The sequence below is a fragment of the Amblyomma americanum genome, chromosome 1, assembly GCF_052857255.1.
Source record: "Amblyomma americanum isolate KBUSLIRL-KWMA chromosome 1, ASM5285725v1, whole genome shotgun sequence".
NCBI classification, from domain to species: Eukaryota; Metazoa; Arthropoda; class Arachnida; order Ixodida; family Ixodidae; genus Amblyomma; species Amblyomma americanum.
Window position 1 is genome coordinate 254,702,905 of NC_135497.1, and position 27,730 is coordinate 254,730,634.

Consider the following 27,730-nt stretch of genomic DNA (forward strand, 5'->3'; position numbering starts at 1 on the left):
CGCCACAAGCTTGGCTTCTTTCGTAGAATACCGCCGCGCTCGTTTCAGAAACATGAGCTTACGCATCGCTTTGCTTGTTACATGATCTACGTGAGCTGTCCACCCCAGATTGGCTGATATAATGATGCCTAAATATTTGTGTTCGGTGACTGTCTTGACTGCAGAGCTGCTATAGCCGTAAGGGAAGCTAAGTTTGAATTTCTTTTTCGTTATAGTCATTGAAACTGTTTTGTCTAAGTTAAGAGCCATTTGCCACTTCGAACACCATTCTGCTATCTTGCCAAAATCATGGTTTAAGCTTATTTGATCTTCTCGGCTTGTTATTTCTCTATATAGTACGCAATCATCTGCAAACAACCTCAGTTTCGCTTCTACCTGGTCAGCAATGATATTTATGAGGAGAAGCAAGAGAATTGGGGCTAATCCAGAGCCCTGTGGTACACCGGAAAGGACCGGGACAGTATCTGAAGTGTGGTCGCCGAGTTCCACGAACTGGCGATGGTCGGTTAAATAATTGGCGATACATTGGACTACTGGCCCACCCCCTAATATATGACAGCTTCTGTAGCAGTTTGGCGTGGCAGACCCGGTCGAAGGACTTTGAGATGTCTAAGAAGATTACATTTCTTTGCATTTGGTCGTTAATTGCTTTTCCGAAGTCATGTAAAATCTCTACAACTTGTGTAACAGTAGACAGACCACGCCTGAAGCCATGTTGTTGGGGATAGAGAATGTTATTTGATTCAACAAACTCTGTTATTGATTTTAGGATAATGTGTTCTAAAACTTTACAGGAAGTGCACGTAAGAGAAACGGGCCTGTAATTTGACTGGCAAGTCTTATCACCTGATTTATGAACTGGTATTATTATTGCAACTTTCCATTCCGCAGGGAGGCAGCGCTCGCATATGAACTTATTGAACACAAGGCATAGGTACTTACTCATGGGTTCCGCACAACGTTTCAAGAACACATTTGTAATTTCGTCCGGACCACTGCACTTTTTATCGTCTAGGTTTAACAACAATGATAGTACTCCTTCTTCAGTTAAGACTGGGGCATCCAGTACACCATATTGCTCTCTGTTTTCTTGCCTAAAAGAATGCGTAATACCATTGTCTGGTGTAAATACGGATTGTAAAAAATGCGTAAAACGCAACCACCTGCTTTTTTTCTTCGTAAGATGGCAAACGGTTTGGAGGGTTTTCTTTGTCACTAATATAGCGCCAGAATTTGTGGAGCGATTATTTGATAAAGTTGCTGATAGTTGTTTTACAGAAGTGCTGCTTTGACTCTTTTGTCTTTTCCTTCAGTACTTTGTTCATTGTATTAACCTTTTGGCAGTAGTCTGAGACAGGGCTTGATTTGTTGGATTTTCTCAACCTTTTAATTCTACATTTTAAGTGAATTGCTTCGCGAGTTATTCATGGATAGTGCTTTCTTGTGGTCTTTTTTATTAGTGGGACAAACTGCCTCGTACAGTGCAGTACATGATTTTTCAACTGCAGCCCTATTTCTTCGATGTATGCAGAGCCTTCTGGGCATAGGTTGTGGAAATCGAGGTATTCGTGTGCAAGGTATGTCATGATAGCTGCATCATCAGCTTTGTTAAAGGCATATACACGCTTTGTAGAGCCACTCTGGCGAAACCGGGCTGGATACGACAGTGTGCACACAACAATATTATGATCAGATAAACAATCAAAAATATTCACGCTAACCTTTTCCTTCAGAAAATGGTCGCTTAGGAAAATAAGGTCCAGAATAGAGCTTGAAGTACCCTGCACCCGAGAAGCCTTGGAAACAACCTGTGTTAGATTCAGAGTGAATAAAAAGTTTACCAGAAGATTGTTCATTGTCGTGGACGGGCTTAACAAGTTCCAATTTACGTCTGGAAGGTTGAAGTCTCCTGCGATTATTACAGCGCTTCCCAGCATGTACATCTGCATATACTCAAGAAGCGGCTCAAGATAGGAAGCCTCTGCGTTTGGGGGTCTGTACACAGCGCCAACGCAGGCAGAGCTCTGACTTAGCTGAACCTTACACCATATACTATACGTTGCAAGACACTGGTGGCCTGTGGGCCCGCGAGCTCCTCGAACCGTCCGTGCCGCAAGCGCTGCACCTATACCCTCCTGGCTGCCGGGTTGCCGCCTTCGTCGCAGACGCGGTGCTCCCGTTAACAGAAAACGCACCCTTCTCGGACTGGACATATTTGTGAGGGTCGCGAAGCGCGGCTCTCACTCCCCTTCTCTCGCATCGGGACTCGGGGTGGTCTGGCTTCGGCCATTAAGCACGCTGTCTTTCTGGAACCAGGGGCTTGGTCACGTGACCGCGGCGTTCCAACAACGCAACAGCCAACAGACAACGAGTCTCTTCCACCGATAGCGGAAGGAAGCAGTTGCTCGGTGAGATAGCCTCTACCTTCCAAGGGCCTGGGCACGTTTTTCTTCTTTTGGGACATGTTATCCAAATGAAGACTCAATTTCTAATCTTCGCAGAGTTTGCAACACGCACCTGCCAGCAGCATCCGCGCCGCACTGTGGAGCTCGTGACTCTTTGAAAATGTTTTCGCGTACATTCCGTCTGCTTCAGGTTCCCACCACCAATGAATTGTCTTGATTTGAAGAAAATAGCGCCAGAGCATGCAAACCACGAAAAGACAAGGACGAGACACAAAGCGCTAACTCACAACTAATTTTGCCCTCCTGTCCTCCTCCTTCTTTTTTCAGTGAAACGTCGCCATATAAAGGCGCTGCCTGGTTTCAATAAAATTAGTTGTGAGTTAGCGCTTTGTGTCCCGTCCTTGTCTTTTCGTGGTTTGCATGCTCTGGTGCTATTTTCTTCAAATCAAGTATGCACCAACTCGCCCAAAAAGAAGTGTTAATGCAATGAATTGTCGGAGTTGAGTTTTGAAGATGCATGGGAAGATGGCACCTTCGAGCAGTGCGCGCGGTGCTATACCATCCTGAACTTTCTACTCCGGCAAACGCAAGCTACTAATGATTTCCCATGACTTTTTTCATGTCATTCACTGTACGTTTCTCGATCACAAGACGTAATTTTGCGCGATACACAGCATCTCACGACGACTTCCGAAACCACTGCGTATCATATTTGACACAGTGGCGTTTACTTAGCTCTTTCGTGCCTTGGATTTTACGCGGCCGTCGCAGCTCCTGCACGCTGAGCGAACATGCGTTCATGTGCTACCCTTGCATTAGTGAGGGCAATCCGGCGGTGGGCTCAAAAAGAGGCGGTACAGCCACTTGACCCCGCCGTTGCATTATTAATGCTTGCTGTTCGCTGATGTTCGCAAATGCGTATGCTGTTCATTATCACGTACAGTGATCGCACCTTTTCTTCACAGGTAGGCAATAAAAAACGGCAAACCATCTAGCCTACCATCATATGCCCCAAAGAAAACGAAGGTTACGCCAAAACAGCCCCATCATGAGTCAGCAATTACGTCATGCCCGGGAATTCTGGACAAGCACAGTTTTCAACGATAAATTATTTATGAACGCAGTTTTTTCACATGTCGTAAAATTCCACTATAACAATCAATATATCCACAGACCTCCCCTCGGCAGACTTGCAAGTTTTTGTTATTAACGTTTTGGCCATCACCCAAAACATTCCCCGTTAGTTTTCTATGGCAGTTAACTACTCGATGCGAGCGCAGGACTAATTTTAAGAGATATATTTTGATACGCATCGGAAGAGTGGACAGTTGTCATCAATATTTTCATTACTGTACATTACAATCCCTCACAGTTGCCTCGCAATTAAAAGTGATGTCCAAAATTCTCGACAAGTGTCGACTACTGATCCGGAGTTCCCGGGTTCGAACACGACCGCGGCGGCTGCGTTTTTATGGAGGAAAAACGCTAAGGCGCCCGTGTGCTGTGCGATGTCAGTGCACGTTAAAGATCCCCAGGTGGTCGAAATTATTCCGGAACCCTCCACTACGGCACCTCTCTCTTCCTTTCTTCTTTCACTCCCTCCTTTATCCTTTCCCTTACGGCGCGGTTCAGGTGTCCAACGATATATGAGACAGATACTGCGCCATTTACTTTCCCCCAAAACCAATTATTATTAATTATTATTGGGCCCTTGCCACTCACAACAAACTAAAGGCTTCAATTCAAGAATTGTGCGCCAAGGGAAAAGAAGTTCAGTTTCGTCATTTTTGCGAAATGTAAGGTTACTCTCTTTGAACAAAGAAATCATTTTTGTTATAACTTCCACAAACAACGAGTTCCTGTGTTCTAGTGCATGTCAGAGTATGCAACGAAAGCCCACTATCAAACAGGATACCGACTGTAGTTATGAAATGAGCACACGTTTTTGCGGTGTTTTTTGAATAAACGTGTGCGTGTGTATAACAAAAGAGAATAAAAAGTTATCTCACTTTTATAAAAGTATTTCTGTGTACTCCGGATTAATCATGTACCGTGAACCCCAAAATACCTTTTGCCACACCCTGTCACGTAAATACTGGCCACCATTCCGTACAATCAACCTGTAGACACTTCAGTAGAGTATCTTTCACGGTATTTAAAAAAAATTATGGTGGTGGTAGTGGTTTTATTAAAAATAATAGTAAAAAGGAAGGAAAAGATTTTTGCTAGCCCCGGCATCTGCCATCGATACTGAAGCACCTGAGCTGGGGCAGCGGAAATAAAGGACAGCAGGCAGAATGGAGAAATGAAATGAAAGAGGTGAGGGGACAGGAGTAGAGGACAGGGGGAGAAGTAATATGTACAAACTATTTACACAATAAGTAATGTGTCCAGGTTGTGCGCGTGATTAGTTCAGTTTAGAGAAATTAAATCACACACGCGCACAGCACTGTGTAGGTTACAACTGGAGTGGGGCGTCCAGTTATTAATCGTTCAAGGTAGAACTCGCGGAGCGTTCGGTCACTGCGTGTAACTACCTGACGGAGAACAGACGGGACGTCAAGCCCGTGTGTTCGAGGAATGCACAGAGGCTCACCAAAGTTCGCTCACGAGTGCGCGCACTGCCCTGCGGCCACAATAGCGTCTTGATGGAGTCTGGTAGTATGCCCTGCGCCCTATAGGCCGCGAGCATATCGCGACGAGCATCGGCGAACGCGGAGCAGCGAAGGAGCAGATGTTCTAGTGTTTCCACTGCACCGCATCCGTCACACACATCACTCGTCGCGATTCCGTGACGCACCCGTCGTTCCCCGGGCCACACGCAGCCGATGCGCGCGCGGAAAAATTATCATTTAATAATTTAAAGCGCCAGGTATATAACCACAGCTCAGTCCAATACCAGTTAAACATTTAACGCGATAGCGTTAAGGAGCTCGTGTCGCAGAAAAGCCGGTGTAGTCGGCATCGGCCGTGAGCGAAAAATTCCTCCCTCCTCCTCGCAATGTATGCGCCACTGCCCCAACAGATAGCGCGCGACGGCAGCGCAAGGAAAGGAAGGGACGCCTGACACATATTTCGGCGGGCAACCCAGACCGCGCCGCAAGGGAAGGAAAATGAAATGAAAAGTGGTTTTAAGGAAATGAATTGAGGCCTGTCTCACATATCTCTGTAAACACCCGAACCGCGCCGTAAGGAAAGGAAAATGAAATTAAAATTTATTTTAAAGAAAGGAAGTGACGCGTTTTACATACCTCTCGTTCGGGCGCTGTGGGGCTGTGCGGGCACGCAGGAATCACGCGGTGAGCGGCGAACAATGCAGCGTACATCCAAAGCGCGTTCACCACGAAGCTTGCGGCTTGCTGCCCGTTCGTTCGGCCCGGAAGCTATGCTGGCGTTCGTGGCATCGGGTTTGTCGAGAACGATGTGCCGACGAACTACGACTGCAACTTGAGTCCCGCGCCCTTCGGCAAGGCGCCTGGCAGCCTTCTACGTGGTTTGCCGCTCCGCACGTCCGTTTCACCGTACGTAGCAGAGCGATTTGTCTAACGGGCAAGGCGTCGCGCCGAATGGGCGATGACGTTCCGTGGACTCCCTGGCAATGCGGCAACACGCTGTCGCGTTCCACTCTTAAGACGAAGCTTAAGCGTCCTCCATTTTTTTTAAGTTGCATACCTTCTGCAATAACCCTTTTTTGCATTTTTTTCGTCGCAAGTCTGCTGCCACCGTCTATTACTTAGTCCCCAGGATCGTGTTCACCACTGGAATCCCAATTCAGCTATGGACCTTTACTGATCCGGAGTTCCCGGGTTCGAACACGACCGCGGCGGCTGCGTTTTTATGGAGGAAAAACGCTAAGGCACCCGTGTGCTGTGCGATGTCAGTGCACGTAAAGATCCCCAGGTGGTCGAAATTATTCCGGAGCCCTCCACTACGGCACCTATCCTTCCTTTCTTTTTTCACTCCCTCCTTTATCCCTTCCCTTACGGCGCGGTTCAGGTGTCCAAAGATATATGAGACAGATACTGCGCCATTTCCTTTCCCCCCAAAAAAACAATTATTATTATTATTATTAATATTATTATTATTATTATGGACCTTCATTACGTCAACACCATCGTCATGGACACGCCTGGACTACTCAAAACAATTCAGGACATATATTAAACCAATTTAAAAATTTTATAATTGCTATCTAGCAGACACAATGCGTAACACTATTCTATAGCCCTTTATGGTTACAGTTAAACAAATTATTAGTTCTGCATAAGTCACCAGTTGCTATATTAAGAATTTCATTCAAATATAATTTCAACACAGCAAATACCTGCAAATACCTGCAATATACTTCTCTTACAATCTACACTCTGTTACAATCAATGTATTATAATTCATAACTACTGTTACTATAATAAAGAACTATTTTTGTAATATTACATATTGTCACAAATAGGTTCCGGAACCAAGAGGGCTAGGCACAGGCCGCAAGCAGTGAAGCAGTGTCCCAGCGGCAAGAGCACGCGCGCCTTTCACTTCTTTGTCCTCTAGGCGCCGCCCGGGGACACCTGGCGGCATTATTCCCCCTCCCCCAAAAAAGGAAGCAAAAACGTGGGCGCACTTGGAGCGAACGGGGGGAAGTAAAACAAACGAAGAAACGATCACACGCCGCCGAACGGCTGCAGGCAAAAATAAAACTAAAGAAAACACGGAAGAGGTGCCCGTTACTGCGTAAAGTAAGGCTTCATACGCAGTACGTTCACGACCCCAGGCTGAGGCCGACGGCTGAGGCCTGGGCGACGTACTGGGGTCCATACCCACGCTTTGTCGTCGGGGTGGTACTCGACGTGGCGATGTCGTTGGTTGTAGCGTTCTGCATCCGTTGCCTGCTGCCGGCGGATGTGCATACGGGCCAGTTGACGGGCTTCCTCTGCGTGACGGGTAAATTCCTCAGCGTCTGGAGTGAGAGCCTGGTCGTCAGGGGGACACGGAAACATGGCATCTACCATCGTTTGTACATCACGCCCGTAGACGAGGCGAAACGGCGTAAAGCGAGTCATTTCCTGAATCGCCGTGTTGTAGGCAACCGTCACATATGGGAGGGTCTCGTCCCAAGTCTTGTGCTGTACGTCGACGTACATTGCGAGCATGTCCGCTATGGTTTTGTTGAGGCGCTCCGTGAACCCGTTCGACTGCGGGTGGTATGCAGCAGTCTTGCGATGGGTCGTGTGACTCAGCTGGAACACCTCGTGCATGAGCTGCGCTGTAAACGCGGTACCCCTATCGGTGATGACGGAGGACGGGGCGCCATGTTGTCAAACAATGTGGTGTATGAAGAAGCGCGCGTTTTCAGAGGATGTACTGCGCGGCATAGCCTGGGTTTCCGCATAGCGCGTCAAATAATCAGTCGCAACTATAATCCACTTATTGCCAGAAGACGGCACAGGGAATGGGCCCAGAAGATCAATGCCGGATTGATCAAAAGGTGTGCGAGGTGGCGCAATTGGTTGGAGCAAACCTGCGGCCTTGAGCGGTGGTGACTTACGACGCTGACACTCACGGCAACCTCTGACGTAGCGGTGGATGGTATTTGCAAGTTTAGGCCAATAGTAGGCCTGACGCACTCGAGCGAGCGTGCGTGCAAATCCCAAGTGGCCAGAGGGGGGCTCATCATGACACGCTTGTACAGTACGCAAAAAAGAGGACAAGTGGCGGGAAAAGTGTCGAGGTACGTTGGAAGCATGGCCCTCTAGGTGATCCATGACAGGCCGCAGGTCAGCGTCAGCACGCTGCCTTGCCACCAAGTCCTAACTGCTGATCACGCCTAGGAAACGATTGTCATCCTCTGTGCTGTTATCAGCTTGCTCAACGGGTGCGCGTGAGAGCGTGTCGGCGTCTTCGTGTTTACGACCGGACTTGTAGGCAATGGTGTAATCAAATTCTTGAAGGCGAAGGCTCCAGCGTGCTAGGCGGCCTGATGGGTCCTGGAGATTGGTCAGCCAGCACAAGGAATGGTGGTCTGTGACCCCTTTGAAATTACGACCATAGATATGAGGCCGAAATTTCATCGTGGCCCAGACGACAGTGAGGCACTCCTTTTCCGAGGTGTAGTAGTTGATTTGGGCGCGCGAGTGTGCGACTCGCACACGCGATTACATGTTCCATACCTTCTTGATGTTGAACGAGGACGGCACCAAGCCCGATGTTGCTAGCGTCGGTGTGTATCTCGGTAGCAGCCTCCTCATCGAAGTGAGCCAGCACAGGGGTAGTGTGCAGCCGTTGGCGCAGCTCTGTGAAAGCAGCCTGTTGCTCGGCATTACAGAAGAACGGTGTATCGTCACGTGTTAAACGGGTGAGGGGTTCAGCAATCTTGGAGAAGTCGGCGATAAAACGACGGTAGTAGACGCACAAACCCAAGAAGCGCTTGAGCGTTTTCTTTGTAGTAGGACGGGGAAACTTATCTACGGCGGCAGTTTTCTCGGGATCGGGTCGTATGCCATCGGCGCACACAACATGGCCGAGATACTTGAGCACTTTGTAGCCAAAGTAGAATTTCTCGGGTTTAAGTGTCAAGTCGGCCAACCGCAGGGCATCCAACAATGTCCGCAGGCGTTCAAGGCGTTGGTCGAAGGTTTCTGAGAACACCATGTCATCTAGGTAAACTAAACAGGTTTGCCATTTGAGGCCAGCCAGGACAGTATCCATCATGAGCTGAAACGTCGCTGGCGCAGAGCAAAGGCCGAAGGGCAACACCTTAAATTCATATAGGCCGTCGGTTGTGATGAAGGCAGTTTTTTCGCGGTCACTTTCATCAACCTCAATCTGCCAATATCCGGTCTTTAGGTCGATCGACGAAAAATTCTTGGCGCGGAGAAGTCTGTCGAGTGAGTCGTCGATGCGGGGCAGCGGGTAGACAAGGCGGGTAGACAAGGGTAGACAAGGTGGACAAGGCTTTCGGGCCGAGCAAATGCCGTCTGTCAGCAGCAAGGAAAGGTTGCTCTCGGCGACTGCAGGTCCATTACGTAGCCCACCATCGCAGTCGACGCTTGCAAAAACACTGGCACGCGGCGGGATCAAAACACTTTCAGTGGAAATACGAAGGACGGAGCTGCGTTGACAAACGTCGGAGGTGCCGTCGGCTTTCGCCGTAGAAAACGTAACGGTTCTGTGCCGCAGGTCGATAATAGCACCATTCTCAAGGAGGAAATCTACGCCCAAAATCAGGTCACGAGAACAGCCACGGAGCACCAGGCAGCTAACTCTGAACGTCGAGTCGCTGATCTGGACCCTAGCCGTGCACTGTCCAAGCGGAGTAATGATATGGCCCCCCGCCGTCCGGATCTGCATTCCAGAGCAAGGAGTTGTAACTTTCTTTAGAAGCGCTGCCAATTTTCAACTGATAATTGAAAATTCCGCTCCTGTGTCCACCAACGCGCTAATGCTGTGACCGTCAAGAATCACGGGTATGTCGAGAGAGAAGCGGTCCTTTAGTTCAGCTGCTGCCATCGACGTCGTAAAAGCTCTGTCATCGGATGTCTGCGTCGTCAGGGGGTCTTTACAGCGTCAATATCCAACGACTACGCCCCCGAAGGTCGCTGTCCTCAGTTTTCCCGGCGAGGGCTGGGCGAGCGGTTAGCCGTTGCTCGCGAGGAGTTCTGCGCATTCGGTAAAAACGATGATCGGCGAGGTGACAGTGATCGAGACTGACGGCGCGCCATGGACCACAGAGTTTGCGTGGTCACGTACTCTTCAATCTCGCGGGGTCGTTGGCCAAATTGGGGCCTTGGTGCATCGGAAGAAAAACCCTGCAGGCCAAGCCAAGCCAAGGTCGATCACTCGGAATGTGCTGCGCTGGCTGCATGGAGGGTAGCAGGACGTCGTTGTGGGTTGGAAAAACTGCCACTGGATTTGGGGCAGGGCGTCGCAGAGCATCAGCGTATGTCGGGCTGCAGTAGTCTGTCTGGTTCGGCGGTGGAAATGCCGGTGGATTTTGGGCAAGGCGTCGCAGAGCTTCAGCGTATGTCGGGCGGCAGTAGTCTGTCTGGATTGGCTGTAGTTCGCCGCGTAGTAACGGAGGCCTGATAGCTTTCTGCACCTCTTCGTGGATAACGCTCATAAGGGAGCTGGCCGCTGGCTGCGACGTACCACAAATCTTCTCTAGCTCGTCACGGACTACAACGCAGATCATGTCGCGGAGGAAGTCGGTATTGCCGTTGAAATCCGGGAGGGACTCCGTAACAGAAGCAGCAAGGACTAGCCGGTCGTACGCGGTGGAACGCTGCCGGAGGACCTGCTCCATCGTGACTGCCTCCGCTAGAAACTCGGCAACAGTGCTCGGGGGGGCTGCGCATGAGGGCGGAGAAAAGCTGTTCTTTAACAATACGCATTAGGTGTCGCCGCTTATTGGCCTCCGACATGGTTGGGTCAGCCCGTCGGAAGAGCCGCGCCATGTCTTCGACGTACATGGTAACCGTTTCGTTGGGCATTTGCATGCGGGACTGCAGGGCGCGTTCAGCTCGCTCCCGACGATCAGCGCTGACGTACGCAGCGAGCAGTTGACGTCGGAACTCAGGCCATGATGAAAGAGTGTCCTCACGGTTTTCGTACCACGTACGAGCACCGTCCTCCAGGCTGAAGAAAATGTTCCTCAGCTTGGCGGCGTCATCCCATTGGTTAAATGCGGCGACTGTTCAAACTGGAGGAGCCAATCTTCCGCGTCCCCCAGTTGAGTCCCGTGAAAGGACTTTGGTAGCCGTGGGTTCTGGAGGGTGTAGTACGCGGCGCCTTGCATGACTGGTTGAGGGGCAGGCGCCGAGGTAGAGACCAATGGCCTCTGCTCAGGAGGCAGGCGGCCAAGCACCGAGGTAGTCTCCAATAGCCATGCTCAAGGGGCAGTCCGAGATTTGGGCGGCTGACCCAGTGCACTGGCGTGTCGACAGGCAGAGGTCTGGGGTCCTCGGTGTTAGGAGGGGTGTGCGACATATTCCAGGGTGATTTACCCCACCCCTCCACCACAAAATGTCACAAATAGGTTCCGGAACAAAGAGGGCTAGGCACCGGCCGCAAGCAGTGAAGCAGTGTCCCAGTCGCAAGAGCACGCGCGTCTCTCACTTCTTTGTCTTATAGGCACCGCCCGGGGACACCTGGCAGCAATATTTTTATCGTTGCTGTAAGTTACTTTTGTTGCTCACTCATAATCCCATGTACAAACATTTTGGTGCAACCAATAGCAATATTTCGTTTATTAAGCGATAGCTTAAGCAGCTCTGTGGCTCGCCAAGTTGATGTGCGCCGTAACGCTTGGGCCAGTGCAGCTGGTCTGTAAACACGTACAGCTGCGCCAGAATTCCGCCGCTAAATTTAGCGGCCGCAGTGATGCCCTCTGAGATCTCGTTGGCGCTCCGCGAACTAGAGGATTGCGCTGAATTCAAATGACGAGACGTGAAACACCGGGACTAATCAATTTCGGTTCGTGTGCAGAGCATGTGCCGTTGTGCTAGGTCGTGTTTGGTGAGCCCGGCGAGATCCTTGTGCTACTGCCAAACGAGACTGGGCACTACCAAGTGCTCGCTTTTTTTTTATTGAAAGCCTCTGAGCCAGGCCCCCTTAGCGGGTTTTGCTGTGATGGTAGATTACTTTTTCTTCTCTGCTATGCAAAAAGTTTATTTAGCTTAGCCCTAATGTTTTATTTTATATTGGATTAAGGTCATTGTGGATGCGGTTGTGCAGGCAGGACGATTATGTTTGTATTTCTTTTTCGGAGCAAAGCGAAAGTATCTAGCAAAATTGCAGTCCCCAGGTGGTTTGTTCATGATGACAGTCGGGACACCATTATGTTTTGCATGCATGCGCGACCAACCATGGGAATTCGTTCCAAATCGATATGATGGCGCTCTCTAAGGTACTTAAAAGGCATCGAATACAGTTCGTTGTTGTCCAGATACCGAGTATAGAATTGTAAATGCCCATCTTTTGTAACTTTACTCAAAAATGTCAACTGAAAAAAAACATGCTCCCTCCGAAAGCGAAGTTTTCGTTACACTTCATTTCGAGCACCTGTGTGATTGCCCGTGCAAGGCACAGCGAGCATTAACTGCCGCAGTTTCTAACTGGCGTCAAGACAGACTCCTGCGCAGCGTAAGTGCGCACTGTATTTTGCGTACGCTCAGCCGTGATTTAGTGCCACTACCTGCAATGGCGTGGCGCTGTCCTAAAAGTAGCTACCATGAATTCGCATACGACACGACTGGTCCATGAACAAATTTATAGTATCTCGCCCGTACCCAGCACTTGCCAGCGATACTTAACTCGTTCTCCTGGTTACCGAGCTTTTTTTTGTCATTTCTTTCAAGAATTCGCAAGCTGGCAAGCGTAAAGCACTGTTTATTCACGAGCCTGAGAGTATTCAATAATGTTACTTTGCCGCAAATGAGTGTGAAATGCAGAATTTCAAACGCACTATATGTGTGTGAAACCCTGAACTTAAATGCTACTAACTTTAAAGCGGTTTGTAATTCCGTTTGCGTGCGGTGTTCAAACGCTCACGAGCATGAAAATGATTTTCTGTTCTGGAAACTCACCAGTAAAGATATGACCTTGGATCATGCAACGATTGCCCACTGCACCAAAGCTACGCAGCTCACAGGGCTGATCCCTTTTTGCGCACTTAGCAAAAGACAGCCCAGCCTTACATGGTTCAAGTGTTCACACATAGCTTATTTATCGCTGTGTCGCAGGTTACCGCTGCGTCGTTTTAACAGATCCCTGTCTTCCAACCCCGACTATACAGATTTGCAGAGGTCGTCCATCGCTGGCGTTCAATGATATGCAGAATTTTTTTGCATGCAAGTATAGAACCTCTCCATTTCTTGTGCGTGGAAAAGCGAGTGAAAATTGGCAGTAACAGATTGTGTGAAAAGACATCCTTTATTTCCTTCTTGCGCTTTGTGAAAGAAAAAAGAAAGATGTCGCTTTGAGCAGGCACACAAACACACGCGCACACATATGCCCGCTTACACTCGCACACGCACGCGAAGTACAATCTCGTCGATAAATGTTTCAATACATTAGCATATATTACACTCTGAGAGCCCACTGCAGCGGCTCGTCTATTCGAAGTCTCTGTCCATGGAACCCGGCACCACGACAGGATCGGGATGTCGTCGTAAAAAAAACATTTGTTTCGTAGTCGTTGAACGGACGGTCTCAGGAGTACACTGTCATCAGGATCATCTGCGTATAAAGAAAAAAAACAAAAAGTGCGTTCCTGGCTGATTGCTCCCTTCTTAAGCCTGATGACATTATCATCACCACCACCACCACCATCGTCATCATCATCTCCCTTCTTAGCATGCATACACCTGTTATGCATTCCCTCGTTAAGGCTGGCTGCAGTGACGGCACAGGCAAACCACGCACACAGCTTGAACGTTTAAGCTGGAGTTCAACGTCGAATGACACCGAGGTGAATGCATGCAGGCAAGTTTATGAAATCTGGCGAGGTCTGCGCCCTCTCTTGCAGAGGCAGGACATACCTACCTGCCTTGCGAACCAGTCTCATTCTCTGTCCGAAACAGACTGTAACTAAAGAACAAGTAGCTCCCTAAACGTACGCTGTGTGCCCATAAACGAATATTAACGCTACTGGATCTCCGAAAAATGACCTCATCAGCATCTGCAACGATTCCTCACTTCCTGGTCACTTAGGGATAGGATCCCCCACCGCAGAGGAGCACTACCACTAAGGTCTGCAGACTGGTTATAAGCCACGGGACAACCTGCCATGAACTCACGCAACGAAACGTATACACCCCGGTCTCTCTTTTCTTGCATGTTCTACCCTCTCGCTCGCTCACTTTATGCTGAGATTGGGGAGGGGGGGGGTGAGGGGGGTTCCCAAGCAGTGCTATGAAAAATAAAAATAATTATTCCCTGGGCCTGACGATAAAGTTTCTGACACAACAAAGAAAAATAACTTAAAGAAATTTAGCACCGCAGTTGATTGCCCAAATGAGTTGAGGTTGTTGCAAGCTACAGGTAGGATTAGCTTTGCGGATTCTGCAGGCAATTGCTCCATCGTAGCGAAGAAGTTTCTGGTTTGTTATTTTTTGCGCATCTCTTCCATCAGCTGTGATTCCTTCAGAGTGGAAAACTGCACGTGTTGTTCCTGTTCTAAAGAAAGGGGACGCATCACTGATATAAATTATCGTCCCATCTCTCTCACTTCAACTTGTTGCAAATTACTAGAACACATAATCGCCAAGTACATCATCGGTTTTCTTGACGATAACAATATCCTTTCTAACGTTCAACACGGGTTTAGGAAGGGCTTTTCTACTGTAACTCAACTAACATCGGTTGTTCATAGTTTTGCATCTGTACTTGATAAATCCGGCCAGGCTGATATTATTTTTATGGATTTTAGTAAAGCATTTGACCTCGTCTCCCATTCTAAATTAATTGACAAGCTTAAACAAGTTGGTCTTCCTAACTTTATAGTTAACTGGGTTTCAGCTTACTTATCTAACCGACAGCAGTTTGTTAGTATTGACGACCATTATTCACACAGCCTGCCTGTCTCTTCTGGTGTTCCCCAAGGAAGTGTCCTCGGTCCCCTGTTATTTTTAATATATGTGAATGACATTGTAAAAGTAGTTACTCATCCCGTTCAAATCCGGCTATTTGCCGATGACTGTGTTTTGTTTAATGTAATTACTTGTCGTGGAGAGCAACTATTACTCAATTTAAACCTAAAGAATATTCTGGATTGGTGCAACCAGTGGGACATGAAACTTAACGCTCAAAAAACCGTATTTATGAGATTAACCAAAAAAAACAGCCTCTAATATCCTTACGCTCTTCCATCATTTCCACTTTCGGAGGTAACTGAATATAAATATCTTGGCATGACGTTAACTAGTAATCTAAGCTGGAACAAACATATAGGTAACGTATGTGCATAAACTTTGTGTCCTCAAGCACAAATTGAAGCATGCTCCTGCAGACTTGAAATTTTTAGCCTATTCATCATTAATCAGACCCAAGTTAGAATACGCTTGCATTGTCTGGGACCCATTTACTAAAACTAACATTCAAACGCTTGAAATGATCCAGCGCAAGGCCATTCGATTCATCTTTTCAAAATACCGTTCAACCGATTCACCTACTGCCATAATGCGAGCACACCGAATTCAAACATTGCAGGTACGACGTAAAATTCTCAGATTAAAATTTATTTTCCTTCTCAAACATAACAAGTTGTCAATGTGCCCGGATCCCTACGTCAAGCCATTTTCCGCTCCACGACCAACAAGACATCGCCACTCTGATTCACTAACTCCATTCACCGCCAGAACTAACCTATTTAAATACTCCTTCTTCCCTCGCACCGTAACTGAATGGAATACTTTACCTTTAACAGCACTATGTGACATAGATTCCATTGAAAAAATAGAAGATTGACGCCATCAAACTTATTTTGCTTTGTGTTTTAAATTTTCTTTCAGTGTTTTTTGTATATTCATGTTGCACTGTATTGCCCCTCCTGCTAGGGCCCAGAAGGGCCTGCAGTATTCTGTAAATAAATAAAATAAATAAAACTTAAATATTAAATAAGGTTCACAGATCAGGCACACACCTGAGACCTGGCTGATCTACATCGCTATACACACAATCACCCATAATAGCCAATAGTCAACTCCTGCTGTCACAATCTGGAGTCCAGATCCGAGTCATGGAGGAACTTTGAAAGTAGGCTTGAAGCCTCCTTTCCACATAACTGGTCGCTGGCGACGTAGCCTGCTTCAAAAGGCAGGCTATCGTGGTCGAAGTTGGTTTTAATGTTTTCGGCGTTAGATTTGATTTCAAAGCTCAGAGTTATCTCACGATAGCGCCACATATCTTTAGGTAAACATCATGCTTGTTTTTTTTTCTTTAACCGGTCTTTGTCTCACGGAATCCGTAGCCAGGGAGCACCGATTACATGAGCTGCATGCGACGAAACATCCACGAGAGGAGCTTTAAGGTGCACTAAACTTGGAAGAAGGTTAGTGCACCGCACGCATGCGCCAGTCTTCTAAAAGGGAGCAAAACGTTGCGGCACGACGCCAGTTGCTGATCCGCTCACTTGACTCCCGAACTGAAGTGACTGAAGTAGCCAGGCATGGAACAAATTTCTTCGGACAACATAGTTGACGTCACTTAAGGTAGCTCTCGCCCTCTGCTGCGCGCCCGCGTATCGGGGGCGAACCTATCGTGGAACTTCAATCGCCGATTTGGTCGCCTCCGAGGGGTAAAACGAGATAAAAAATCTGACCAATCTTCACCTTGCGATACCTTCATTCATGTTTTCAGAGCTCCTCGTATTCGGCACACCCCTGCGCTTCCTTCCACTCCGACCAAAAGAATTCAGCGAAGAAAAATTTGTGCTATTCTTCATGTGATAGCATTTAGGTTTCCGTCTCACAAAAAATTTTCGGGTTCTCTGTTACGAAATTCCTTGGTTGTTTTAAAGCGGTCATGTGACCTTGTGACGTCCTCACAGCCTGCCCCCGTGGCAGAAGACAACCTACCCACCATGACAAATGGCAGTTAAATCAGTGATTGCCCAAGAGAGGTCACGTGACCTTGCGACGCCGTCACAACCTGGCCACCATGGCATGTCACCTGCCCACCGGGGCGCTGCGCTTGAGCCTTACGAGAGCTCGGGATGAGCAACCCGAGTCTCACAAGCTCCACCAGTGGCTATGTTTGTAGCAGCCACCTGCCGGGGCAGTGGCGCATCGCTTAACCGCTGCAGCACTGCGCCAGAAATGGTGTGAAGTCTACCCGTGATTTATGAATGCGACTGAGGGGGGTCGTGACGTAATAAACACCACGTGACCACCAGTGGACCAATTACAGGGCACCGTAAAATTTGAAAATCTGAGAACCCCCAAAATTTGGATGTTGGACCACCCCCTTATTGTGTAAATAGTTTTTGTGTATATTACCTCTCCCCCTATCCTCTCTTCCTGTCCCCTCACCTCTTTAATTTCATTTCGCCATTCTGCCTGCTGTCCCTTATTTCCGCTGCCCCACTCAGGGGCTTCAGGATCGATGGCAGATGCTGGGGCTAGCAAAAATCTTTTCCTTCCTTTTGTTATTATTTTAATAAACCACTTATTACTACTACACCCCCAAAAATTGCGAAAGACCCCCAAAAACGTGGAAATAGGCGCACCCCAGAAAATGGATGAAGGCTCATTAATGGGTCAGATTAGTGTAATCTCATATAATAATCCAATGGAACATACCTAGAAGGTGATGACTCAGGCATACCATATAAGGGCAATGGAACCGGTTGTCACCGGTGTTTTGACGGGAAAATCGCAAGAACTTTAGACACTCATTGCAGACACCATAGCAGGCAATCTAAATGCTATCGCATTTAATTAAGATTGTGGTTAAGAAGCCCCCAAGTTTTTCAACTCTTGTACGTTTCTATGTTTACGAACAAAAATAATTTGCCATCAAACATTTAATAGCCCGCAATCAGCGTCATTTTGCTATACTGTTAGACATTATATCCGGTATACTTTTATTATCTCTTGATTATCTCCTGGTTTGGACTGTAAGCTCTGAGCTATAGCACTAGCAGACGCGTTTCGAGATAATTGTTATTAATGTTGCGTCTTAACGGCGTTGTATTATCATAATTTTTGGATAAAGTAGTGCAGTCTGGTTCGTTCTTTCTTTTTATTTCATCCGGTCTTCCGCTCTGCGCACAAAGTTCGACGAAGAGAAAGAGCAGGACAAAACTTCACAAAACCTCACAATTTTGCATGGGTGCCAGGCGCGCAATTTTTCCACTAGACTGCGACATATGGTACACCGAAGTGTCATAGGCAGTAATTCTGCTGCCTGATTAGGATATGTAAATGGGTAAATAACCGTGATCCTGACAGGCCCTTTTGCTTCCTCTGCACGTACCCGCTGAATGTTATAGCGTTAGATAGCCTTCGTTCAATTGCAGGTCACTCTCCGATGCCCAATCAGATATTGTGCGAGATACCACCAGTGTCACCTGGTCGCGTGTGATGAAAACAGGTTTCATGACTTTGGACAGGTGGACATCTGAAAGCTTTCCAGCTATATGCGCTCACTGACGTTCTGAGCATGCTGTGGCTGCACCCAGTGGACAGGCTCACCTCTTCCAGGGAGATGGTGTTCTCCTTGAGCTTCTTCTCCACTTGGCCGTACCTGTCTGCGGAGGGGAAGCAAGAGAAAGGTTTAGGACGCTTGGCTGCCCCCGACGCTGCCCGAGCGGAGGGGAGTTGAGCAGCACGTGCTCTCTTACCGTGGGCCAGGTACAGCTTGACTAGAGCTCCGATGAACGCCTCCGCCGTGATGGTGCAGTCTTTGGTGTAGCGGATGACCAGGCATTCCAGAACCTTGTTGCTCACTGTTATCCCTGCGAAAGGAACGGACGCGGTCACTGCTCCTGTAGAGAAGGCCGTCGCGCGGACGCGCTCAAACGACCATACATGCACGCATCTGGGCAACACGCGGCGCGCTACACTCGGACTATACGTTGTGCGGCACATCAGGAACAATGTCTCGATCAGAGCGCTGGAGAGTGTGACCTTGTCTCCTTCTTTCCTTTCACCAACCACTCGCGCTGTCGTCACTTATGGATAAAACATTACGAAATTTGCTCTTCTTCTTGCAAGGAAAATATAGTATATACCTGCAAAATATTTCGCGTGGCTAAGCTGCGGGGATGGATTAATAATTTCTTTTTACCACCGAATAGCCATTAAAACACGCAGCGATCCTTCGTGATGGATGATATATAGGATTCTAGTTCCCCATAGTGGGCAACCATGGCAGCGAGTTATACTTGTATATAACATTATAACATTATAACTCCGTGTGCCTCTGCTATTTAGCATGCTATTTAAAAATGAGTGCAAACTCATTACCCCGAATACAGCTTATTGTGGTACCAATGTTATCGCCCAAGGCAGGCACGCCGCTTAAGCCGGAATACAAATGTAAACAGTCCCAAACTCAGCAAAAAAAAGAAATGGCAGAGGCCTCTACGCGGTATTGCCTTACCTGCCTCCCACAAGAGTGGCCGCAAGTTGAAGCTGCTCGTTCTCCCTTTGTGCGGCCGGTCAAACTTTACGAAGACACTCTGAGCGGAAAGAAAGCAGAGAACGTTAATCGGCCGCAACACTCGCGAGACGTGATTCATGAACTGGCGGGCGGTACTTACCCGCCAAAAGTGAAGCATGCCCAAGATTAACGGGACGTCCTTAATGCTGATCTTGCCGTTTATGACAGGCTGTGATCTGTGGTTAAGGCGTGGCAACGTGGAGTCAGCGTTGTGCATACCGGTTGTTTCACCTAAGATGTTTTGCAACTGAAAATTAGGCTGTTATAAGAGCGCTTTTTTCGGCATGGCATTGTTAGTGGTGTAGCTCATCAGAATACAGCTAAGACGTGTTATAATGGTAGGCTGATTAACTAATATTGAGTAGTTAACTTCGCAACTACTACTATGAGTGGCCATATTCATTCAGAAGTGTGTAGCCCACCGTAAGCAATATGCACATCATATTTTATAATTTCGAAAACGCGGTTGTTCTCGGAGCTGCGGCCCAACAGAAGTGCACTGTAGGGGTTGCTTTACATGCAAGCTTCTCGAAAGTGCCATCGGCCAAAGACTTCCAGTAGTCCTTGCGAAAACACGTGACTTCCGACACATTTTTGTCATGCAGCTCGAATAGGGAGGACCCCTCCTTAGCTTTCCTTCCTCCATGACCAGGGCTATTGGTGAGTTAGCAACGTCATCTATTCGGTATGCCACAAAGCAGCACCCAGGTGACGCGTGCTTTGATAAGCGCATTCGTGTCTCCTGTCTGACTCCATGTTATTGCCGTCGATGACCGCCCAGTACACTCCTACATGGATCTAAACTTAAGGCACTGCAGTTCCCACGTGCGTCAATCGGTTAGCCATGACAAGACGTGCACTTTGGTATCGCGGCCTTACTAGCTCACACATTGGCCTTTCGGAGAGCTACTGCACCAAATTAGGTTTCAAGCAACTGTCGAAGAGGATCAGGAACGTGAGGCTGGATACCATTGTAGTCAAAATGGCAGTACACCCGTGCCCTCCATTTTTTTCCCAGTCCAGAATGCACTGCAGCGGCTCACGTTTCTCCGTGTGCTCATCACCGTGACTCAACCATTTCTTGTGAACATGAACGTGCAGGGTGCGCAAACTGCACACGCCCTTTTAAGCGCAGTAGCCTTTGGTCACGAGTCTCCAATGAGTACGTAGTACGGCCGGTAGACAAAGTGGATCTCTTTGAAGTAGATCAGCGCGAAGCGATCTCGAGGACGGCCGAAATATATTCACAGTTGAACTAAACGCGTTCACTAGCTTAGCGTTTGCCTGATGAAAGCTTTCAGCTGTCTAATGACACGGTAAAAACCTCGCCTCATCGCTGAATCCGCAATATCTCGCAAAGCGCACGTGCATGTGCAGATAACGAATGTATTATACTTTCACGTTGACAAGCCCTCGCGTAAGCAGCATCTTTGCGTTAGCCTACAAACCAAGGGTGTTAGACCATAAGAAGTTAGTTTCGAAAAATATACTCCACAGCTGTGCTCCACGCGCTTTTGTTCGACTAGGAGCGTCTGTCTCGTCGGCGTGCGTTCTGAGGGCATCCTCGTGAACGTGCGCACACGCCGCCGTAGCCACCGCTCAACTGCATGCAACCAGTTCCTAGCCCACCCCACCCGTTTTCTCCAAGAAAGGATACATCCTTCAGCATGACAAGGTGTCGGCACAGCTCCAGAGTTGGCTTCTCCAGCAGAAGCTGCGTATCTGAAAGACACAGGTTTTCTGCGCGGAATCAGCCGAGCGGCCTCTGTGCAGAAACGCGCTCGCGTATTTTCAGCTTAAGCGAACTCTGAAGAGAGATTGCAGATAACAATCGAACATTCATGTTTCAAAAACCTTCAAATCGTAAATGTTGAGATAAACATGGCAGGGACAATTTCCTCATAACACACTGGCCACAGGCAAAACACAACACGGGGTCGTAACTGGCAGCTGAATGTTTATTGAAACTACCCGGGGGCTTTCATTCATCAAACGCATGTATGCACCGACAAAAACAAGGGGAGGATGAAAACGCGAATGAAAAGGAAATTAGTCTGCTTTCTCCATTCACTCCACCCACGAGTGGGATGTTGTCACTGGTGGTTTTGTAGATTTTTTTTCTTTCCTTTTCATTCGGGTTTTCATCCTCCCCTTGTTTTTGTCGGTGCATACGTGCGTTTGATGAATGAAAGCCCCCGGGTAGTTTCAATAAACATTCAGCTGCCAGCTACCACCCCGTGTTGTGTTTTGCCTGCGGCCCGTGTGTTATGCGGTTAATTGTCCCTGCCACGAGTCACCTACTGGCCTGTAGCCATGCCTTCCCAAGAGAAACACGGTATTTGTGGAAATGGCGCACCACTAACGAAACCGTAAACCCGCGGTGCGCCTTTCCGACAGGTGCACATATAGAACCACTAAAAAGCACGAAAATTGAGGAGTACCCCGCGCTATAACGTCAGACACCAGAACACAGCATTATTACAGAATCTTGACGTGCGCTGCCACTGGGAGTTACTTACCATGCAGCGAAGCTTGGCGCACGCAACGAATAGAAACTTCGACTTGTTTTGGACATACGACTACCATGATATGTCCTCAATTATATTTAAACCATGTGGTGTTGAAACTTGGGTCAAATCGTTCCAACTCTCCTCTACTCCCGGTTGTGACCTAATTACTCTGAGATTTTTGCGCAGCACTGTTGTTTATTCATCTGCCGAAGTAGCAAAATTTTTTCAGCAATCACTAGAAACAGGATACCCGCACCTTGACTGGAAAGTAGGTAAAGTGATTCCACCCGATAAATCAAGCGACGAGCATTCTTCTCTCAATTACGCACCTATTGCACTAATCAGCATCCCGATCAAAATATGAGAACATATCGTATATTCATATTGTGGAAAATTTCTCAAGTGAAACTTATTTTTCTGAAACTCACATCATGGCTTTCGAAAAACATATTCTTAAGAAACTGAACGTGCTTCCTTCAAAAATAAGCTAAATCTCAATCTTGATAATAGTCCAATGGCAGGTTGCATCTTTCTTGATTATTCCAAAGCTTTCTATAGAGTGTATCATATACTGTTACTTTACAAGTTACATATCATGAGCATCGACCCCAAGTTTATTACTTGGATTGAATCTTTTCTTACTAACCGTTCGCAGTACGTGTCAGCTAATTGTGAACTCGCACTAAAACCCTGTTTATTAAAGCTTTCCACAAGGTTCCGTCCTTGGTACTCTTCTTTTTCTAATTTTCATTACCGATTGCCTATTTCTGTTTCCTCTCATATCCATTTATTTGCTGACGATTATGTAGTTTTTCGGGGAATAATATGCAGCGATGACGCAACAAGCCTTCAATCAGACATGAACGCAATTCGTGGTAAAAAAATATGGCTAATGGGGCTTACTAAGAAATGTAAATCACTCTGCGCATCGAGAACTTGCAACAGTACTCCTGCTTGTTTCTTAATAATGTCCTCTTAGAATCGGATCGTTCGTACAAGTACCTTGGTGAATACATCAGTTCTACTCTCACTGGGTCTCTACATGTCACATATGTAGTTAAAATGCTAATCGTATGATGGGTTACATCCGGCGCAACTTCGCTAAAGCGCCTTCATCTCTCAAACTGCTGCTGTACAAGACGTTGATACGTCCAAAACTAGAACACGCCGCATCCAGCTTTATGCAGACCTAATTTATTCACTAGAAATGGTCCAACGTAACTCAGCCCATTTCAATGTAGCAAGTTCGCTAGCATATCTTCAATTAAATCAAGCTGCCTTAATATACCATCATTAGTTTCATTTCATAAAACGTTTCGTATCTGCCTGTTCCAAAGATGTTTCATCATCCGCATTTGCGTAATGAATTCATCCCTCCTCTCATAACCTATCATCGCGAATAGATCATGCCTACAATGTCGGTGTCCCATTTTGCAGAACTAGCAATTTTTTCGGTCGTTTTTACCTCGCACAGCAGCAGAGTGCAATCACCTTCCCCAACGACAGCGACCATCAAAGATTACCAGCTTTTCAAGAACGCCCTAGGTAACATTGTATGAATAGACACATCTGTTACTGTTTTCATAACGATCGCCCCATTCCGCTTTCTTTTGTTATTTTTTGCTTCATGCCTGTAACAACTCCCCGAATGCCAAATGCGAAAAAGGGTACATAATATAAATAAATAAATAAATATAGTAAGCACATCTTGTCACTTACTTCTGGAGATGGCTCGCAAAATTTTGAGTAGCATGTAGGCGTCAAGCTCGCATGGTAGCTATAAAAGAAAAAAAAAAGGAGAGGAAAGGAAAGGACCGTGACAATACGGCAGTCTACTATTCGAATAAGTAAAAAAAAATTAGTTACACACATAACAAAGGCATGCATGGTCTGTTTTAAATACCACTGGTCACAATGCATGGAGAGGTGCTGAGCACTAACAGCTAACATATATGCGAGATGAAAAGATCGCTGTCAGCTTGGGATTTAATGCAAATAAATCTCCCCTTGAATCATTGGTGTCTGTTCACATCATATCTTGCTGTAGCGCAGAAGGTTGCAGAGCCCTGAACGTAAGTAGTACATCATTCCATCTGCATCTTTTTCTACCGCGCATTCGTACATTTATCTAATCGACGACGAAGCTAAACAATTAGAACAATAAAACCGTGCTTTGAGAATGCAGCACATTACTCACCTTGTGCGCTAGCTTGGAAAACATGGCAGGTCCCTTTGGCTGCAGGGCATGCGAGAATACGTAAGTAGCCATCAGGTAATTTCGTCAAATAACACATGAAGTATCACACTGGCATGAAAACACTAGGTTAAGAGGGCTTTCAATTCACACAAAGAGTGCAGAACGGTATGCATATGCCCACATTTACACAATACACTGCTGTGCTGAGCTATTCGGAAATCAGGACATTTCAGTGCCATTGGCTCCTAAATCTGCACTCATCAAACGGGAGACAAATTCCTGTTTTTGTCCGTGCCCTCCTGTTCTGCTTCGTTCCCACATACGAATAAACGCTAAGGTAACCGGGTAGCCGAGTTTTTCATGTCAAAAGATTGGACAAAGCCAGTGTAAGAAGAGAGACCATTGAGAATTGAGACCATTGTTTTGTTTTCCTACAATTCTGCAAGAACAAATTTAAAGCCGTATCAGTTGCGAAGAATTTTCACATTCGTTTAAATATTCTCGATAATGAACTTTGTACCAATCTTGCACCTATGCGAAAACTGCAGTTATGCTAAGAATGGAAACGTTGAGTGAAAAACCGTACATAACGGAGATGTGTTTGCGCTACCACGGTGATACGAAGCCTCTCCGAGGAAAAAACATGGTGGGACAGCACGCACGAGTGCACTAAACTGTAGCACCGGCCAGAGAAGGTCGTCTGCTCCCGTGACTCGGAACAGCGTAACACTTCTGGCAGAAAGTTGAACGCTGAGCTCTCTGTTTTAATGACCTTGTTGTACCTGACAAGTCAAATTCCGGTCGATTTATTCCTCCCTTTAAGTGCATATTGTGTTATGGGTCGCAGTGGTTTTGCACTATACAGTAAAAACTCCGGCATCAAGGCAAGCTCTGCGTAAGTATAACAGCGTGTGCAGCACTCACGTGACCCGTGGTCCCATTCTTCGTCAAGCTCAAGTTGCGGTAGATTAGATTATCGTCGTTGACTTCCCTGCATTGAAAAACAAAGTGCAGTAAATCAGAGTAATTCTGCCGAAGATAGATAGAAGAAACCGGCTGAAGTTTCAGTATTTATTTTTTTCGTCACTAAATTTTCCAGCAGAAATTTTTAAAAAAAACTCGTAAATAGAAAAGAGACAAAACAGCAAATGCGTTGGCCTCGCCTCATATCTCTGGAACAGGAGAAAAAAATTTCCGGGCTTTCTGCCGGGCGCGATCGCAAAAATGTTTTCCCCATTTCACATGACCCTTATGACGTAGGCTAAACCGTGCAGTATACAGTCATCCATACGCCTGTCTAGAGCCGCTAGAGCTGTCAAGCACCGCGCTGTTGTGCACTTACGGCTATCGCCTCTGCCTGGTGGACCCGGCATAGATTTGAAACACTCGAGGAGTTAAACACAATCCACTGGAATGGGCACGCGGGGTAAGGGCTTGTTTCGAGCCGTAGGTCACTCGTAAATGACGCAAGTGTACTCCCGGGTGCGCCGTACGAGCGCTCTAGACAGGTGTGTAGACGACTGTATTCTCAATGGCCAGCAGGTGGACTTCCGTCACGACATACGAACACTGGCGAAACAATTCATTCGTGAAAAAAATATTATATGCACTTATCTGTTCTGGTAAAACGATGAGAGACGCTTAAGCTCCGTCTTTAAGGGTATGACGGGATAGCGTTAATGGGTCCCTTCAGCGGCTCCTCTACCTCACGCAGACACGAGCGCTTCCTAACAATACAGAGATTTAGACGCGCCGAGGTGGCTCAGTGGTTTTGGCGCTCGGCTGCTGGCCCGAAAGTCGCGGGTTCGATCCCGGCCGCGGCGGTCGAATTTCAATGGAGGCGAAATTCTAGAGGCCCGTGTACTGTGCGATGTCAGTGCACGTTAAAGAACCCCGCGTGGTCGAAATTATCCGGAGCCCTTCAGTACGGCGTCCCTCATAGCTTGAGTCGCTTTGGGACGTTAAACCCCCAAAAGCTATTCGGCGTTTTTAGCATACCGGGGACGTACTAGCGTAGACGCATACCGTTTTATCAGGGCGAAAAGATTATATTGCGAAATTGGAGACCGCCAGTGCCGAACGCGAGTCCACTCTTTGACATTTCCGAATCGGCAATGCGGTTCGAGATATCGAAAGCGAAGAAGTAGGGGTGTGCGAATATTCTAAGTATTCGAATAGCGAATCGAATGTCCTTGTATTTGACGCGTTGAACGAACCAAATAGTGTGTCTTCAAATTCATCCCAAACGAATCGAAACCACCCGTAAGTTTTCGAGTAGTTGTCGAATAACTGACACCAATCTGGAATATAGGGCATGCGCACCGACCGCACAGCATGCTGCCGCGGTCGGTCTGCGCGTAAAGGGGGGCTAATTCAGCGCCGCGACGCGGTCCACTCGTGAAGCATCGTTCACAATGCTCATACATATGGCCCTCAATATTGGGCAACGCGACAGGGTCCGGCCAGGTTTAGAACAAACTATGCCCTCATGCCCCATATCGGCTGCCGTGGCTCAAGCAACTGAGTTTTGGCGCGCGTTTGCTTTGCCTAGCGTTGACACGACGGTCACAAAGTTAATACACTGACTTCGTATGGTGCGTACCCTAGTGGAGATAAGTGTTGTGTTTTTCGACAGCTACAGCCTAAATTATACGACTTATAGCACTCCCGCTAGCGCTTCGCTGTTTCGTACTAATATTCTTTTTGTGCGAATATTCGCACAAGTAGCGGATAATCACAAAATTATTCGATTTTTATCCGATTCGGTTCTTTCACTATTCGATTCGTGTCAGACTCGGTTTTTGACTGCACTAGCCGTATTCAACTTGGTATCGATAAAGCACTGCCGGCACACCACTACGAAAAAGGTGGGGTTTCCCACGTTGCACATTGACCAAATCACTTCGCGGCACGGAAACAACATCGTCTACGTCATAAAACACAAGAAATGCGTATTTTCTGCGATAAATGTACCAGTGGCGCAAGGTGATCGACATGCAACGTGGGAAGGCCAGCCTAATGGGTGTTCAAAAACATGTTTCTCACTTTCAGCATCTCAAACCACACAGCTGATTCCGACATTCCAAGAACTGAGCTCGCTCTCGGTGTTCACGCCCTCTGACTTCGCAACCTTTCGTTACGTCCTAAAAAAATACAATATTCTTCCGTACTTTAGTTCAGTAATCATCTTTTAATTGCTGTTTATTGCCAAAAACTGCAAAAAAAATAATTTGTCACGCAAATCTTGTTCTCCCTGCTGCACTGTCCATCTGCACAGACCGCACCACAGTATCGTTATGACTTTTGAAAGTAAAATCTTTTAGGGCGCTCGGTTACTGATTCGGAGTTCCCGGGTTTGAACCCGACCGTGGCGGCTGCGTTTCAATGGAGGCAAAACGCTAAGGCGCCCGTGTGCTGCGCGATGTCAGTGCACGTTAAAGATCCCCAGGTGGTCGAAAATATACTGG

General features: G+C 47.3%; 1 protein-coding gene across 12 annotated transcripts in view; it reads right to left on the reverse strand.

The window, feature by feature from the left end:
- Positions 1-13,307: 13,307 nt before the first annotated feature.
- Positions 13,308-27,730, reverse strand: part of LOC144114946 (calpain-9-like) — a 57,829-nt gene continuing 43,406 nt past the window's right edge. For 7 of the 12 annotated variants that reach the window (XM_077649005.1, XM_077649006.1, XM_077649007.1 and 4 more), the window contains 9 exons: positions 25,188-25,254; positions 24,264-24,302; positions 23,786-23,843; positions 21,214-21,296; positions 19,657-19,725; positions 19,497-19,575; positions 18,736-18,849; positions 18,587-18,642; positions 13,308-13,631 (listed from right to left, as the gene is read on the reverse strand). In XM_077649005.1, coding sequence (XP_077505131.1) covers positions 13,605-13,631; positions 18,587-18,642; positions 18,736-18,849; positions 19,497-19,575; positions 19,657-19,725; positions 21,214-21,296; positions 23,786-23,843; positions 24,264-24,302; positions 25,188-25,254 — 592 coding nt within the window. In that variant the 3' untranslated portion in view covers positions 13,308-13,604. The remainder of the gene's footprint in view (positions 13,632-18,586; positions 18,643-18,735; positions 18,850-19,496; positions 19,576-19,656; positions 19,726-21,213; positions 21,297-23,785; positions 23,844-24,263; positions 24,303-25,187; positions 25,255-27,730) is intronic. The other 5 variants (XM_077649011.1, XM_077649010.1, XM_077649002.1 and 2 more) reach the window with 2 other exon arrangements.